Source organism: Triticum urartu, chromosome 5A (assembly GCF_056163025.1).
Source record: "Triticum urartu cultivar PI428250 chromosome 5A, HENAU_Tu73, whole genome shotgun sequence".
NCBI classification, from domain to species: domain Eukaryota; kingdom Viridiplantae; phylum Streptophyta; class Magnoliopsida; order Poales; family Poaceae; genus Triticum; species Triticum urartu.
The window spans coordinates 488,482,426-488,500,164 of NC_141877.1; the positions used below are offsets into that span (position 1 = coordinate 488,482,426).

Below are 17,739 nucleotides of genomic sequence, written 5' to 3' on the forward strand. Positions count from 1 at the left end.
CCTAGTCCTCCTCTCCTCTTCCTCCACTAGGCCCATTAGGTTACCGGGGGGTTCCGGTAACCTCTCGGTACTCCGGTAAAATGACGATTTCACCCGGAACACTTCCGATGTCCAAACATAGGCTTTCAATATATCAATATTTATGTGTCAACCATTTCGAGACTCCTCGTCATGTCCGTGATCACATCCGGGACTCCGAACAAACTTCAGTACATCAAAATATATAAACTCATAAAGAAAATGTCATCGTAACGTTAAGCGTGCGGACCCTGCGGGTTCGAGAACAATGTAGACATGACCGAGACACGTCTCTGGTCAATAAACAATAGCGGAACCTAGATGCTCATATGGGCTCCTACATATTCTACGAAGATCTTTATCGGTCAGACCGCATAACAACATACATTGTTCCCTTTGTCATCGGTATGTTACTTGCCCGAGATTCGATCATCGGTATCTCAATACATAGTTCAATCTCGTTACCGGCAAGTCTCTTTACTCGTTTCGTAATACATCATCTCGCAAGTACCAAGTGATTCATAATCAAGTGGTTCCAAAAGCCCATCAGTATGGAGTTTCTTCATGCGCTTTATACCGATATGACCTAAACGGCAGTGCCACAAATAAGTTGCACTATCATTATCAACTCTGCATCTTTTGGCTTCAGCACTATGAATATGTGTGTCACTACTATCGAGATTTAATAAGAATAGACCACTCTTCAAGGGTGCATGACCATAAAAGATATTACTCATATAAATAGAACAACCATTATTCTCTGATTTAAATGAATAACCGTCTCACATCAAACAAGATCCAGATATAATGTTCATGCTCAACGCTGGCACCAAATAACAATTATTTAGGTCTAATACTAATCCCGAAGGTAGATGTAGAGGTAGCGTGCCGACCGCGATCACATCGACTTTGGAACCATTTCTCACGTGCATCATCACCTCGTCCTTAGCCAATCTTCGTTTAATCCGTAGTCCCTGTTTCGAGTTGCAAATATTAGCAACAGAACCAGTATCAAATACCCAGGTGCTACTGCGAGCATTAGTAAGGTACACATCAATAACATGTATATCATATATACCTTTGTTCACCTTGCCATCCTTCTTATCCGCCAAATACTTGGGGCAGTTCCGCTTCCAGTGACCAGTCTGCTTGCAGTAGAAGCACTCAGTTTCAGGCTTAGGTCCAGATTTGGGTTTCTTCTCCTGAGCAGCAACTTGCTTGCTGTTCTTTTTGAAGTTCCCCTTCTTCTTCCCTTTGCCCTTTTTCTTGAAACTAGTGGTCTTGTTGACCATCAACACTTGATGCTCCTTCTTGATTTCTACCTCCGCAGCTTTCAGCATTGCAAAGAGCTCGGGAATTGTCTTAACCATCCCTTGCATATTATAGTTCATCACGAAGCTCTTGTAGCTAGGTGGAAGTGATTGGAGAATTCTGTCAATGACGCAATCATCTGGAAGATTAACTCCCAATTGAATCAAGTGATTATTATACCCAGACATTTTGAGTATATGCTCACTGACAGAACTGTTCTCCTCCATCTTGCAGCTATAGAACTTATTGGAGACTTCATATCTCTCAATCCGGGCATTTGCTTGAAATATTAACTTCAACTCCTGGAACATCTCATATGCTCCATGACGTTCAAAACGTCGTTGAAGTCCCGATTCTAAGCCGTAAAGCATGGCACACTGAACTATTAAGTAGTCATCAGCTTTGCTCTGCCAGACGTTCATAACATTTGGTGTTGCTCCCGCAGCAGGCCTGGCACCCAGCGGTGCTTCCAGGACGTAATTCTTCTATACAGCAATGAGGATAATCCTCAAGTTACGGACCCATTCCGTGTAATTGCTACCATCATCTTTCAACTTTGCTTTCTCAAGGAACGCATTAAAATTCAACGGAACAACAGCACGGGCCATCTATCTACAATCAAACATAAACAAGCAAGATACTATCAGGTACTAAGTTCATGATAAATTTAAGTTCAATTAATCATATTACTAAAGAACTCCCACTTAGATAGACATCCCTCTAGTCCTCTAAGTGATCACGTGGTCCAAATCAACTAAACCATGTCCGATCATCACGTGAGATGGAGTAGTTTCATTGGTGAACATCACTATGTTAATCATATCTACTATATGATTCACGCTCGACCTTCCGGTCTCTGTGTTCCGAGGCCATATTTGTATATGCTTGGCTCGTCAAGTATAACCTAAGTATTCCGCGTGTGCAACTGTTTTGCACTCGTTGTATTTGAATGTAGAGCCTATCACACCCGATCATCACGTGGTGTCTCAGCACGAAGAACTTTCGCAACGGTGCATACTCAGGGAGAACACTTCTTGATAATTAGTGAGAGATCATCTTAAAATGCTACCATCAATCAAAGCAAGATAAGATGCATAAAAGATAAACATCACATGCAATCAATATAAGTGATATGATATGGCCATCATCATCTTGTGCTTCTGATCTCCATCTTCGAAGCACCGTCATGATCACCATCGTCATCGGCGCGCAACCTTGATCTCCATCGTAGCATCGTTGTCGTCTCGCCAATCTTATGCTTCTACGACTATCGCCACCGCTTAGTGATAAAGTAAAGCATTACAGGGCGATTGCATTGCATACAATAAAGCAACAACCATATGGCTCCTGCCAGTTGCCGATAACTCGGTTAAAAAACATGATCATCTCATACAATAAAATTTAGCATCATTTCTTGACCATATCACATCACAACATGCCCTACAAAAACAAGTTAGACGTCCTCTACTTTGTTTGTTGCAAGTTTTGCGTGGCTGCTACGGGCTTAAGCAAGAACCAATGGTACCTACGCGTCAAAAACCACAATGATAGTATGTCAAGTTGGTGATGTTTTAACCTTCACAAGGACCGGGCGTAGCCACACTCGGTTCAACTAAAGTTGGAGAAACTGACACCCGCCAGCCACCTGCGTGCAAAGCGCGTCGGTAGAACCAGTCTCGTGTAAGTGTACGCGTAATGTCGGTCCGGGCCGCTTCATCCAACAATACCGCCGAACCAAAGTATGACATGCTGGTAAGCAGTATGACTTATATCGCCCACAACTCACTTGTGTTCTACTCGTGCAAATAACATCAACACATAAAACCTAGGCTCGGATGCCGCTGTTGGGGAACGTAGTAATTTCAAAAAAAATCCTACGCACACGCAAGATCATGGTGATGCATAGCAATGAGAGGGGAGAGTGTTGTCTACGTACCCTCGTAGACCGACAGCGGAAGTGTTATGACAACGCGGTTGATGTAGTCGTACGTCTTCACGGCCCGACCGATCAAGCACTGAAACTACGGCACCTCCGAGTTTTAGCACACGTTCAGCTCGATGACGATCCTCGGACTCTGATCCAGCAAAGTTTCGGGGAAGAGTTCCGTCAGCACGATGGCGTGGTGACGATCTTGATGTTTTACCGTCGCAGGGCTTCGCCTAAGCACCACTACAATATTATCGAGGAGTATGGTGGAGGGGGGCACCGCACACGGCTAAGAAAACGATCACGAGGATCAACTTGTGTGTCTAGAGGTGCCCCCTGCCCCCGTATATAAAGGAGAAAGGGGGGTGCGGCCGGCCCTAGGAGGAGGCGCGCCGGAGGAGTCCTACTCCTACCGGGAGTAGGACTCCCCCCTTTCCCTAGTTGGATTAGGACTTGGGGGCAAGGAGGAGAGGGAAGAAAGGAAAGGGGGGCGCCGCCCCCCTCCTTGTCCAATTCGGACTTGGGGGGAGGGGCGCGCGGCAGCCCCTAGGCCTCCTCTCCTCTTCCTCCACTAGGCCCATTAAGGCCCATTAGGTTACCGGGGGGTTCCGGTAACCTCCCGGTACTCCGGTAAAATGCCGATTTCACCCGGAACACTTCCGATGTCCAAACATAGGCTTCCAATATATCAATCTTTATGTCTCGACCATTTCGAGGCTCCTCGTCATGTCCGTGATCACATTCGGGACTCCGAACAAACTTCGATACATTAAAATATATAAACTCATAAAGAAAATGTCATCGTAACTTTAAGCGTGCGGACCCTACGGGTTCGAGAACAACGTAGACATGTCCGAGACATGTCTCCGGTCAATAACCAATAGCGGAACCTGGATGCTCATATTGGATCCTACATATTCTATGAAGATCTTTATCGGTCAGACTGCATAACAACATACGTTGTTCCCTTTGTCATCGGTATGTTACTTGCCCGAGATTCGATCGTCGGTATCTCAATACCTAGTTCAATCTCGTTACCGGCAAGTCTCTTTACTCGTTTCGTAATACATCATCTCGCAACTAACTCATTAGTTGCAAGGCTTATGTGATGTGCATTACCGAGAGGACCCAGAGATACCTCTCCGACAATCAGAGTGACAAATCATAATCTCGAAATACGCCAACCCAACATGTACCTTTGGAGACACCTGTAGAGCTCCTTTATAATCACCCAGTTACGTTGTGACGTTTGGTAGCACACAAAGTGTTCCTCCGGCAAACGGGAGTTGCATAATCTCATAGTCGTAGGAACATGTATAAGTCATGAAGAAAGCAATAGCAACATACTAAACGATCGGGTGCTAAGCTAATGGAATGGGTCATGTCAATCACATCATTCTCCTAATGATGTGATCCCGTTAATCAAATGACAACACATGCCTATGGTTAGGAAACATAATCATCTTCGATTAACGAGCTAGTCAAGTAGAGGCACACTAGTGACGTTTAGTTTGTCTATGTATTCACACAAGTATTATGTTTCCGGATAATACAATTCTAGCATGAATAATAAACATTTATCATGATATAAGGAAATAAATAATAACTTTATTATTGCATCTAGGGCATATTTTCTTCAGTATCATGTCACATATTTTGATTGCATGTGATGTTTATCTTTTATACATCTTATTTTGCTTAGTTCGACGGTAGCTTTATAAGATGATCTCTCACTAATTATCAAGGTACAAGTGTTCTCCCTGAGTATGCACCGTTGCGAAAGTTCTTCGTGCTGAGACACCACGTGATGATCGGGTGTGATAGGCTCTACGTTCAAATACAACGGGTGCAAAACCGTTGCACACGCGAAATACTTAGGTTAAACTTGACGAGCCTAGCATATAATAGATATGGCCTCGGAACACGGAGACCGAAAGGTCGAGCGTGAATCATATAGTAGATATGATCAACATAGTGATGTTCACCATTGAAACTACTCCATCTCACGTGATGATCGGACATGGTTTAGTTGATTTGGATCACGTTATCACTTACAGGATTAGAGGGATGTCTATCTAAGTGGGAGTTCTTAAGTAATATGATTAATTGAACTTTAATTTATCATGAACTTAGTCCTGGTAGTATTAGCATATCTATGTTGTAGATCAATAGCTCGCGTTTAGCTCCCCTGTTTTATTTTTGATATGTTCCTAGAGAAAACTAAGTTGAAAGATGTTAGTAGCAATGATGCGGATTGGATCCGTGATCTGAGGTTTATCCTCATTGCTGCACAGAAAAATTATGTCTTTGATGCACCGCTAGGTGACAAACCTATTGCAGGAGCAGATGCAGATGTTATGAACATTTGGCTAGCTCAATATGATGACTACTTGATAGTTTAGTGCAACATGCTTAAACGGCTTAGAATCGGGACTTCAAAGATCTTTTGAACGTCATGGACCATATGAGATGTTCCAGGAGTTGAAGTTAATATTTCAAGCAAATACCCGAGTTGAGAGATATGAAGTCTCCAATAAGTTCTATAGCTAAAAGATGGAGGAGAATAGCTCAAGTAGTGAGCATGTGCTCAGATTGTCTGGGTACTACAATCGCTTGAATCAAGTGGGAGTTAATCTTCCAGATAAAATAGTGATTGACAGAATTCTCTAGTCACCATCACCAAGTTAGTAGAACTTCGTGATGAACTATGATATGCAAGGGATAAACGGAAACGATCCCCAAGCTCTTCGTAATGCTGAAATCGACGAAGGTAGAAATCAAGAAAAATATCAAGTGTTGATGGTAGACAAGACCACTAGTTTCAAGAAAAGGGCAAAGGGAAGAAGGGGAACTTCAAGAAGAACGTCAAGCCAGTTGCTGCTCAAGTGAAGAAGCCCAAGTCTGGTCCTAAGCCTGAGACTAAGTGCTTCTACTGCAAAGGGACTGGTAACTGGAAGCGGAACTACCCCAAGTATTTGGCGGATAAGAAGGATGGCAAAGTGAACAAAGGTATATTTGATATACAGATTATTGATGTGTATTTTACTAGTGTTCGTAGCAACCCCTCAGTATTTGATACTGGTTCAGTTGCTAAGAGTAGTAACTCGAAACGGGAGTTGCAGAATGAACATAGACTAGTTAAGGGTGAAGTGATGATGTGTGTTGGAAGTGGTTCCAAGATTGATATGATCATCATCGCACACTCCCTATACTTTTGGGATTAGTGTTGAACCTAAATAAGTGTTATTTGGTGTTTGCGTTGAGCATGAATATGATTTGATCATGTTTATTGCAATACGGTTATTCATTTAAGTAAGAGAATAAATTGTTATTCTGTTTACATGAATAAAACCTTATATGGTTACACACCCAATGAAAATGGTTCATTGGATCTCGATCATAGTGATACACATATTCATAATATTGAAACCAAAAGATGCAAAGTTAATAATGATAGTGCAACTTATTTGTGGCACTGCTGTTTAGGTCATATTGGTGTAAAGCGCATGAAGAAACTCCATGCTGATGGGCTTTTGGAATCACTTGATTATGAATCAGTTGATGCTTGCGAACCATGCCTCATGGGCAAGATGACTAAGACACCGTTCTCCGGAACAATGGAGCGAGCAACAGATTTGTTGGAAATCATACATACTGATGTATGTGGTCCGATGAATATTGAGGCTCGCGGCAGGTATCATTATTTTCTGATCTTCACAGATGATTTGAGCAGATATGGGTATATCTACTTGATGAAACACAAGTCTGAAACATTTGAAAAGTTCAAAGAATTTCAGAGTGAAGTGGAGAATCATTGTAACAAAAATAGAAGTTTCTATGATATGATCGCAGAAGTAAAATATTTGAGTTACGAGTTTGGCCTTCAGTTAAAAAGAATGTGAAATAGTTTCACTACTCACGCCACCTGGAACACCACAGTGTAATGGTGTGTCCGAACGTCATAACCGTACTTTATTAGATATGGTACGATCTATGATGTCTCTTACCGATCTACCACTATCGTTTTGGGGTTATGCATTAGAGACAGCTGCATTCACATTAAATAGGGCACCATCTAAATCTGTTGAGACGACACAGTATGAACTATGGTTTGGCAAGAAACCTAAGCTGCCGTTTCTTAAAGTTTGAGGTTGCAATGCTTATGTGAAAAAGTTTCAACCTGATAAGCTCAAACCCAAATCGGAGAAGTGCGTCTTCATAGGATACCCAAAAGAAAATGTTGGGTACACCTTCTATCATAGATCCGAAGGCAAGATATTCGTTGCTGAGAATGGGTCCTTTCTAGAGAAGGAGTTTCTCTCGAAAGAAGTGAGTGGGAGGAAAGTAGAACTTGATGAGGTAACTGTACCTGCTCCCTTATTGGAAAGTAGTTCATCACAGGAATCTGTTCCTGTGACTACTACACCAATTAGTGAGGAAGCTAATGATGATGATCATGTAACTTCAGATCAAGTTACTACTGAACCTCGTAGGTAAACCAGAGTGAGATCCGCACCAGAATGGTACGGTAATCCTGTTCTAGAGGTCATGTTACTTGACCATGACGAGCCTACGAACTATGAGGAAGCGATGATGAGCCCAGATTCCGCGAAATGGCTTGAGGCCATGAAATCTGAGATGAGATCCATGTATGAGAACAAAGTATGGACTTTGATTGACATGCCCAAAGATCGGCGAGCCATTGAGATTAAATGGATCTTCAAGAGGAAGACGGACGTTGATAGTAGTGTTACTATCTACAAAGCTAGAATTGTCGCAAAAGGTTTTCGACAAGTTTAAGGTGTTGACTACGATGAGAGTTTCTCACTCGTATCTATGCTTAAGTCTGTCTGAATCATGTTAGCAATTGCCACATTTTATGAAATCTGACAAATGGATAAACAAAACTGCATTCCTTAATGGATTTATTAAAGAAGAGTTGTATATGATGCAACCAGAAGGTTTTGTCAATCCTAAAGGTGCTAACAAAATATGCAAGCTCCAACGATCCATCTATGGACTGGTGCAAGCATCTCGGAATTGGAATATACGCTTTGATAAGTTGATCAAAGCATATAGTTTTATACAGACTTGCGGTGAAACCTGTATTTACAAGAAAGTGAGTGGGAGCACTACATCATTTCTGATAAGTATATGTGAATGACATATTGTTGATCGGAGATAATGTAGAATTATTCTGCAAAGCATAAAAGAGTGTTTGAAAGGAGTTTTTCAAATAAAGACCTCAGTGAAGCTGCTTACATATTGAGCATCAAGATCTATAGAGATAGATCAAGACGCTTGATAAGTTTTTCAATGAGTACATACCTTGACAAGATTTTGAAGTAGTTAAAAATGGAACAGTCAAAGAAAGAGTTCTTTCCTGTGTTACAAGGTGTGAAAGTGAGTAAGACTCAAAGCCCGACCACAGCAGAAGATAGAAAGAGAATGAAACTCATTCCCTATGCCTTGGCCATAGGTTCTATAAAATATGCCATGCTGTGTACCAGATCTATTGTATACCCTACACTGTTTTTTGGCAAGAGAGTACAATAGTGATCTAGGAGTAGATCACTGGACAGCGGTCAAAATTATCCTTAGTGGAATAAGGATATGTTTCTCGATTATGGAGGTGACAAAAAGGTTCGTCGTAAAGGGTTACGTCGATGCAAATTTTGACACTGATCCAGATGATTCTAAATCTCAATATGGATACATATTGAAAGTGGGAGCAATTAGCTAGAGTAGCTCCGTGCAGAGCATTGTTGACATAGAAATTTGCAAAATACTTACGGATCTGAATATGGCAGACCCGTTGACTAAACTTCTCTCACAAGCAAAACATGATCACACCTTAGTACCTTTTGGGTGTTAATAACATAGCGATGTGAACTAGATTATTGACTCTAGTAAACCCTTTGGGTGTTGGTCACATGTCGATGTGAACTATGGGTGTTAATCACATGGTGATGTGAACTATTAGTATTAAATCACATGGCGATGTGAACTAGATTATTGACTCTAGTGCAAGTGGGAGACTAAAGGAAATATGCCCTAGAGGCAATAATAAAGTTATTATTTATTTCCGTATATCATGATAAATTTTTATTATTCATGCTAGAATTGTATTAACTGGAAACATAATACATGTGTGAATACATAGACAAACAGAGTGTCACTAGTATGCCTCTACTTGACTAGCTCGTTGATCAAAGATGGTTATGTTTCCTAACCATAGACATGAGTTGTCATTTGATTAACGGGATCACATCATTAGGAGAATGATGTGATTGACTTGACCCATTCCGTTAGCATAGCACTTGATGGTTTAGTTTGTTGCTATTGCTTTCTTCATGACTTATACATGTTCCTATGACTATGAGATTATGCAACTCCCGTTTACCGGAGGAACACTTTGTGTGCTACCAAATGTCACAACGTAACTGGGTGATTATAAAGGTGCTCTACAGGTGTCTCCAAAGGTACTTGTTGGTTTGGCGTATTTTGAGATTAGGATTTGTCACTCCGATTGTCGGAGAGGTATCTCTGGGCCCTCTCGGTAATGCACATCACTTAAAAGCCTTGCAAGCATTGCAACTAATGAGTTAGTTGCGAGATGATGTATTACGGAACGAGTAAAGAGACTTGCCGGTAATGAGATTGAACTAGGTATTGAGATACCGACGATCGAATCTTGGGCAAGTAACATACCGATGACAAAGGGAACAACGTATGTTGTTATGCGGTTTGACCGATAAAGATCTTCGTAGAATATGTGGGAGCCAATATGAGCATCCAGATTCCGCTATTGGTTATTGACCGGAGACGTGTCTCGGTCATGTCTACATAGTTCTCGAACCCGTAGGGTCCGCACGCTTAAGGTTTCGATGACAGATATATTATGAGTTTATGAGTTTTGATGTACCAAAGGAGTTCGGAGTCCCGGATGAGATCGGGGACATGACGAGGAGTCTCGAAATGGTCGAGACGTAAAGATCGATATATTGGATGACTATATTCGGACATCGAAAAGGTTCCGAGTGATTCGGGTATTTTTCGGAGTACCGGAGAGTTATGGGAATTCGCCGGGGAGTATGTGGGCCTTATTGGGCCATACGGGAATAGAGGAGAGAGGCCAAAAGGAAGGAGGCGCGCGCCCCTCCTTTGGTCCGAATTGGACAAGGGGTGCAGCCTACTTTTCCTTGTTCCTCTCCCCCTCTTTCCTTCTCTCCTACTCCAACAAGGGAAGGAGGAGTCCTACTCCCCCTACTCCCGGTGGGAGTAGGACTCCCCCCTTGGCACGCCCTCCTCCTAGGCCGGCCGCCTCCCTCCCTTGCTCCTTTATATACGGGGGCAGGGGGGCACCCCATAGACACAACTGTTGATTATTGATCTCTTAGCCGTGTGTGGTGCCCCCCTCCACCATAGTCCTTGATAATATTGTAGTGGTGCTTAGGCGAAGCCCTGTGACAGTAGAACATCAAGATCGTCATCACGCCGTCGTGCTGACGGAACTCTTCCCCGACATTCTGCTGGATCGGAGTCCGGGAATCGTCATCGAGCTGAACGTGTGCTAGAACTCGGAGGTGCCGTAGTTTCGGTGCTTGATCGGTCGGGCTGTGAAGACGTACGACTACATCAACCGTGTTGTGCTAACGCTTCCGCTTTCAATCTACGAGGGTACGTGGACAACACTCTCCCCTCTCGTTGCTATGCATCACCATGATCTTGCGTGTGCGTAGGAATTTTTTTGAAATTACTACGTTCCCCAACATCCCCAACCGTGAATTCCGCACATAGGTAAAAAAAACTTCCTTACATTAATGGACCCCATTCCTTATCTAAGAGCCCTTGATATTGCAAGCAAAGAAAGAACCATTAGAGAAGTACTTGGCTTTAAGAATCCTAGCCCGAAGGCCATTGTCGTTTTGCGATAATTTGCAAATCCATTTGGTCACAAGGAAGGCGTTTGTCTTCCTCAAATTAGAAATCCCTAAACCCCCTTAGTTTTTGGATGATAAAGGTCAGCCCATTTGAGCATGTGATACTTACCTTTCTTAGTGTCCGCTTCCCAGAAAAACCTGGCGGGGATTTTATCGAATTTCGTGTGAACCCCTTCCCAAGAATTAAAAGACACATCGCAGAGGTAGGAATAGCCGAGAGACAGGTGTTAGTTAGAGTGAGACAAGCCGCAGAGAACATAAGCTTCCCTTTCCATGGATCACAACTTGACCACATTTTCTACCGTGGGGTCCTAGTCTAATTCCACAAGAATCTTATACGCGCAAGGAAGCCTTAGATAGTTGATTGGAAAAGAGCCTAATTTGCAGTTAAGCAGACCCGCCACTCTACTACCCTCATTCTCCTACATCTCAATCAAGATCACTTCACTTTTATTGTAGTTAATTTTCACACCAAACATCGCTTCAAAACAGATGAGCTGGATTTTCACTATGCTAATACTAGTCGGGTATGGTTGAAAGAGAAGAATAGTCTCGTCACCATACTGGAGGTGAGTCACACCTCCCGAGATAAGGTGAGAAACAACCCATTTGTGATACCCATCCCCCTGGCTTTGTCAAAAATAGGCAAGAGCGAGTCAACCACGATGTCGAAAAGCATAGGAGAAAGGCGGGGTTTTTTACGAGAGAGGAGAAATGGGGTTGCCTTGGCGTAGACCATGTTTGTTATGAAAGAGGCGTCCTACCTCTCCGTTAATGCAAATCGCAGTCTGTCCATCATAGACAATTTGCATAATTCTGTCGATGAAAGCAGAGACGATCTCCTTATGGTGCAAAACCCTAGAATGGAAGACCAACTGACCCATATCGTACGCTTTCTCGAAATCTAATTCGGGGATAATCGTGGGAAGCTTCTTCTGTTTGACTTCATGTATGTAAGATTTAGTTAAGACATAAAATCCTTCTAAAATAAAGTGTGCTTTAATAAAAACCATCTACAGCCTATCCATTATTTTATTGCCAATAAGGCCAAGACACAGCGCAAATCATTTAACCACCAGCCTGAATAGAACGTTGATTTTTGAAGACATCTCGAAATCTAATTTGAGGATAATCATGAAAAGCTTCTTCCGTTTGAGCTCATGTACGAATTCGTTAAGACATAAAGCCCTTTCTAAAATAAATCGCCGTTTAATAAAAGGTGTCTACGACCTATCCACTATTTTAACGGCAATGAGGCCAAGACGCAGCCCAAATCATTTAACCATCAGTTTAAACATAACCTTGTTGAGAGCAATAGGCCGGAATTGGGAGATTTTGTCGGCTCTGGGATCTTAGGAATAAGTGCAAGAATTGCAAAATTGTTGCACTTAATAACAATATTCCTTAAAGCGAAACCATTTACGATGCTAGCCACCATCGGAGCCAGCTCTAGCAACGCTTAAAGAAAGCAACCAGGAACCATCTGGTCTAGCTAGGTGTCGTGTCTGTTTTCATGGCTGCAAGGGCTACGTCAGTTTCTTGCCCGAGAAGCTTAGCATGATAGCAGAGCTATTGAATATAAAACATTTAAAGTTCATGTATATAGTTGATATTTTTAAAGTTTGAAGGAGAAAAACTTGTTTTTGAAAGTTGATTTAGGATCGACACATATCAACAGTGGCGGAGCTTGGGCTAAAATCATGGGAGGGCACTAGCTGGAGAGGCAAACTCAGTCATTATAGGTTGAGCTGTGTGTGTGGGGGTGGGGGGGGGGGGGGGGGGACCAGATTGGCCCCATGAAGCTCCGCCACTTCATATCAAGTAGCTATCCAAAGTACACATTATTAATAACTTTTGGTTGTTTTTTGCTTATTATTAAGAACTTTATATAGGACTTATTAATCAAGTGACATGACATGTAATAAAGGAACTGAATTTTTTTATTAGATGAATCTCAATGTAAAATCTCACGAGTACAACATCTATCTAGACATAATCAAGTCTCAGTCCACTAAGATTTAGCAAGACTGAACTTAATAATTCAAGAACCGACAACCATCAAATGCGTGGCGTAACACACGCAGAAAGTGGCCTTTTCATCACCTTGAAGAACCCGTCCAGCTCCATCATGTCGATGCCACCGCGGCCGCGATCCTCCGCCGAAGGCGCCCACTCGAACTCGCGCACCATGGCGGCCAGGAAGCACTTGATGTGCAGCATCCCCATGCTCATGCCCGGGCAGTGCCTGTGTGCCGCGCCGAACGGCATCATCCTGATCTCCTTGAGGCCAGGCGACGGCCCGACGCCCTCCGCCTCGCCTCCGGCCAGGAACCGTTCCGGCCGGAACTCGTCAGGGTCCGTCCATGCCTTCCTGTCCCTTCCAATGTCGCCCAAGTTAAACTGCACCCTCAGGCCGTTGGCCGGCACGGGCGACTGCGCGCTTGGAACCACCTTGGCGCCCTCGCCGTGGGCGCCACGCAGAGCGAACGGCACCGGCGGGTGCATGCGTAGGCACTCGAGCACCACGGCGTGCAGGTACGGCATGCCACGGAGGCTTTTGCTGGATAGCACGGCCTCGCCGTCGATCTCGCGGCGTAGCTTGCTCTGGACCTCCGGTTGGTCGATGAGGTGGGCGAGGGCCCACTCGACGCAGGCGACCACCGACCCGGTGCCGGTGCCGAGGAACTCGGAGACTAGGACCACCAGCTCGTCGTCTCGGAGCGCACGCCGGACGTCGTCGGCGGCGTCGCTCGGAATGCCGAGACCGAGAAGCGAGTCCACGTAGGAATGGAAGATGTCGTCGCCACTGCGAAACGATCTAGATTTATGCTTCCTCCGTGCCTCGATGAGAGGGAGGTACAGCTCGGTCTGCCTGCCGATGAAGCCTACGAGGCGGCGGAGCTGCCTCCGGTACACGAGCCTGGCGAGCCACGTGCCGTCGAACACGGCGCTTATCTCGCCGACGGTGAGGACGAGCTCCTGCATCACGCGCTCCATGGCGCGCACGTGGGGCCCCTCGACGCCGTCGCCGAAGCACAGGCGCGCGACCAGCCCGAACACGGCGGCGTTGACCGGCCCGCGGACGGCCACCTCGCCCAGCTGGGCCCGGGCGGACACGTCGGCGAGGAGGGCCCGGGTGGCCTCCCGCTGCATCGGGGCGAGGGAGGCGAGGCGCGAGGGGTGGAGCACGTCGGCGGTGAGGTTGCACCTGAGCGCGCGCCAGTGCGGGCCGTAGCTCGCCGTCGTTATGGTCTCGTTCCGTTCGCCGCGGAGCCCGGTGGACATGACCACGGGGAAGATCCCAGCCGGGCGGTTCAAGAAGGAGTCGGCGTTGTCGTTGAGCGCGCGGTGGGCGATGGCGGCGTCGCGGATCTGGTGGAGGGCCGCCTGAGCTCGAGCACGGCGGATGCTTCGCTGGAGGGCCACGGCTAGGAGGCACAAGAGAACGGCAGCAAGGAGAGTGAAGAACTCCATTGATTGATTGCCGTCGTCGTTGCACTGAGTGAACTACATGTGTGTGCATGTCCCTCTAATATAGACGATCGTCTTTTGATGCAGATACCGCGTCGATGAAAATAACTTCATGATCGACCATGATGGTTCTACGTAGCTTTGGTAGAAAATTAACGTAACCATGCATTCACCTAATACTTCGTCATTAGTTTATCACAGCGAAATGTTCCACATGATGTAATGATGAGGTGTATATATATACTTCCGTCCCATAATGTAATGTAAGGTGTTTTTTTACACTACACTATCAAAAAATGTCTTACATTATAAAACGGGGAGAGTATTATTTTATTTTTGGGATGGTGTGGTGTATATTTTTCTTTTCTTTTGTTTGCACTTTATAGTTGGGAGCAGGTATGAACACGTTGATGCATGGCTTGCAGAGTGCTGAAAGGTTTCGTGGAAGCGTTCCTGCTCCCTCGAGGGGAGCCGCGTCTCATATATATTGATGTGGGCAGTAGCCTTGGCTTAGAGTACAAGAGAAGTTTACAGGAAATCGAGTAGAACAAGGAATAGGAAGGGAGTTTGAGATTACTACAGGATACAGATATTCTCTAACACCCTCCCTTAATCTCAACTATTCTAAATTAAGATTACTCTTGAACTCCTCAAATGGTCTTGCTGATAATGCCTTTGTAAAACCGTCTGCTACTTGATCTTTGGAGGGAATAAACCGTATCTCAAGTTTCTTTGCTGCAACTCTTTCTCGCACAAAGTGAAAGTCAATTTCTATGTGCTTTGTTCTTGCATGAAACACTGGATTTGCAGATAAATATGTTGCTCTCAAGTTATCACACCATAAACATGAGATACGATTCTTCTTGATTCCCAACTCCTCAAGAAGTGACTCAATCCAAATGATTTCAGTAGTTGCATTCGCCAAGGACTTGTATTCAGCTTCTGTGCTTGACCGTGACACAGTGGCTTGCTTTCTAGCACTCCAAGAAACAATATTAGACCCAAAGAATACTGCAAAACCTCCAGTTGATCTTCTATCATCACTGCATCCTGCCCAGTCAGCATCAGAGAATGCACTCACAAGAGAGGAATTAGAACGTTTGAAATGAAGTCCTATTCCCATAGTGTGCTTCACATATCTTACAATTCTCTTAACAGCTGACCAATGTGCAGAAGTAGGTGCATGCAAATATTGACAAATCTTGTTGACAACAAACGAGATATCTGGACGTGTGAGAGTTAGATATTGTAATGCTCCCACAGTACTCCTATACCTTGTGCTCTCCTCCGCCTGAAGTGGCACACCTTCATATGCTGAGAGTTTTTCTGAGGAAGGTAAAGGTGTAGGAACTGGCTTACAATCTTTCATTCCCATGCGAGACAGAAGCTCAATAATATATTTCTCCTGATTTAACACAATACCATCTTGCGTTTTCTTGACTTCAATACCGAGAAAGAAATGTAAGTCACCTAGATCCTTCAAGGCAAACTCTGAGCTCAAATCATGCAGGAGTGCATTAGTAGCATTTTGTGAAGAACTTGCAACTATGATATCATCAACATATATAAGCACAAAAATAACCACTCCAGCCTTGTTATAAATAAACAAAGATGTATCAGCCTTGGAGGCAATGAAGCCAAGATATCTCAACTGTAAGCTCAATCTGGAATACCATGCTCTGGGTGCTTGTTTCAAACCATAGAGTGCTTTATCAAGCTTGCAAACATGCTGTGGTAACTTCTTATCCTCATAACCAGGTGGTTGTCTCATAAACACTTCCTCTTCCAGAATACCATGCAAAAACGCATTCTGTACATCTAGCTGTCGTAGGCTCCAACCCCTGGATACAGCAATGGCTAGCACAAGTCTGATAGTTGCAGCTTTCACATCAGGACTAAAAGTGTCCTCATAATCAATACCATAACGTTGTTTAAAGCCCTTTGCAACTAGACGTGCCTTGTACCTGTCAATGGAGCCATCTGCCTTCTTTTTAATTCTGTATACCCATTTGCAATCGATGATATTTTTACCTTTCTGATTTGGTACGAGATGCCATGTCTTGTTCCTCATAAGTGCAGAGTATTCCTCATCCATTGCCTTCTTCCACTTAGGATCATCAAGTGCACTACTCAATGTTGTTGGTTCTCCTGAAATACACAACATTCCATATGGTATAGTTCCATCTTTTCTTATTTTAGGATTTCGTATACCTTTTTGTAGCCGGGTCATCACTCGTGAGGAAGCTGGTTGGATCATAGGAACACTTGCCGCAGAAGATCCTGAAGAATCTGCTGCATGCGCTGACACAGATGGATTTGTCGCCTCCTGCGCAGAGGATTCCGTAGCATCTGATGTAGCCGCTGGTGTGGCCGCCTCCTCTGACTGCACACGGGTGCCAACCACCCGAGCCGGCACAGTAGATCCCCCGCCCGACCGCGGTTGCAGGCGCACACTGGGCAAGGGGGATCCGGCCCCATGGCTGGTCCCGCCTGTCGCTGATGTGGCAGCGGGGGAGTGGCCCTCCCTCGAATCAGCGCTGCAGCTGGTGGGGGCACGATCCGAGGCTGATTTCCTCGCGTGATCCGAGGTTTGCAGGCGTACAGGAGTTGCAGGAGCCGCCGAATCAACCTCGCTATCTGTGCCAGGTTCGTCTTCTTCCTCAGCATGAAATATAAGATCATCTTGAGCTATATTTTCGAAATTTCGATCATTTTGAGCACCGTTTTCACCAGGGACCTGCACAGGCAACAAAGAAGGACCAGTACCAGCAGAAATATCATCACTTTGATTAGTACAACTGTCGCCCCCATGATCAAAAGACCGAAGATGTGAAGGAAGAAGGAGAATTTCCTTGCGGAGAAGTGCACCGACATTGGGATGAAGAGAAGCAAATGGAAACACGGACTCATCAAAGACAACATCTTTGGATATGTAGACCCTACCAGTAGGAACATCAAGGCATTTAACCCCTTTATGCATGGGACTATAGCCTAAGAAGACACATTTTTTTGAGCGAAAAGCGAGTTTGAGTGTGTTGTAGGGTCTAAGGTTGGGCCAACATGCACAAC

General features: G+C 44.5%; 1 protein-coding gene across 1 annotated transcript; it reads right to left on the reverse strand.

The window, feature by feature from the left end:
* Window positions 1-13,253: 13,253 nt before the first annotated feature.
* LOC125507197 (cytochrome P450 89A2-like) lies at window positions 13,254-14,673 on the reverse strand. The gene has a single exon (XM_087522964.1). The coding sequence runs from the start codon at window positions 14,671-14,673 to the stop codon at window positions 13,258-13,260; it is 1,416 nt and encodes a 471-aa protein (XP_087379090.1). The 3' UTR covers window positions 13,254-13,257.
* Between the last annotated feature and the right edge of the window lie 3,066 nt (window positions 14,674-17,739).

Coding starts and splice junctions, on each gene's coding strand:
- LOC125507197 (XM_087522964.1), bottom strand. CDS start 14,673: ATGGAGTTCTTCACTCTCCTTGCTGCCGTTCTCTTGTGCCTCCTAGCC.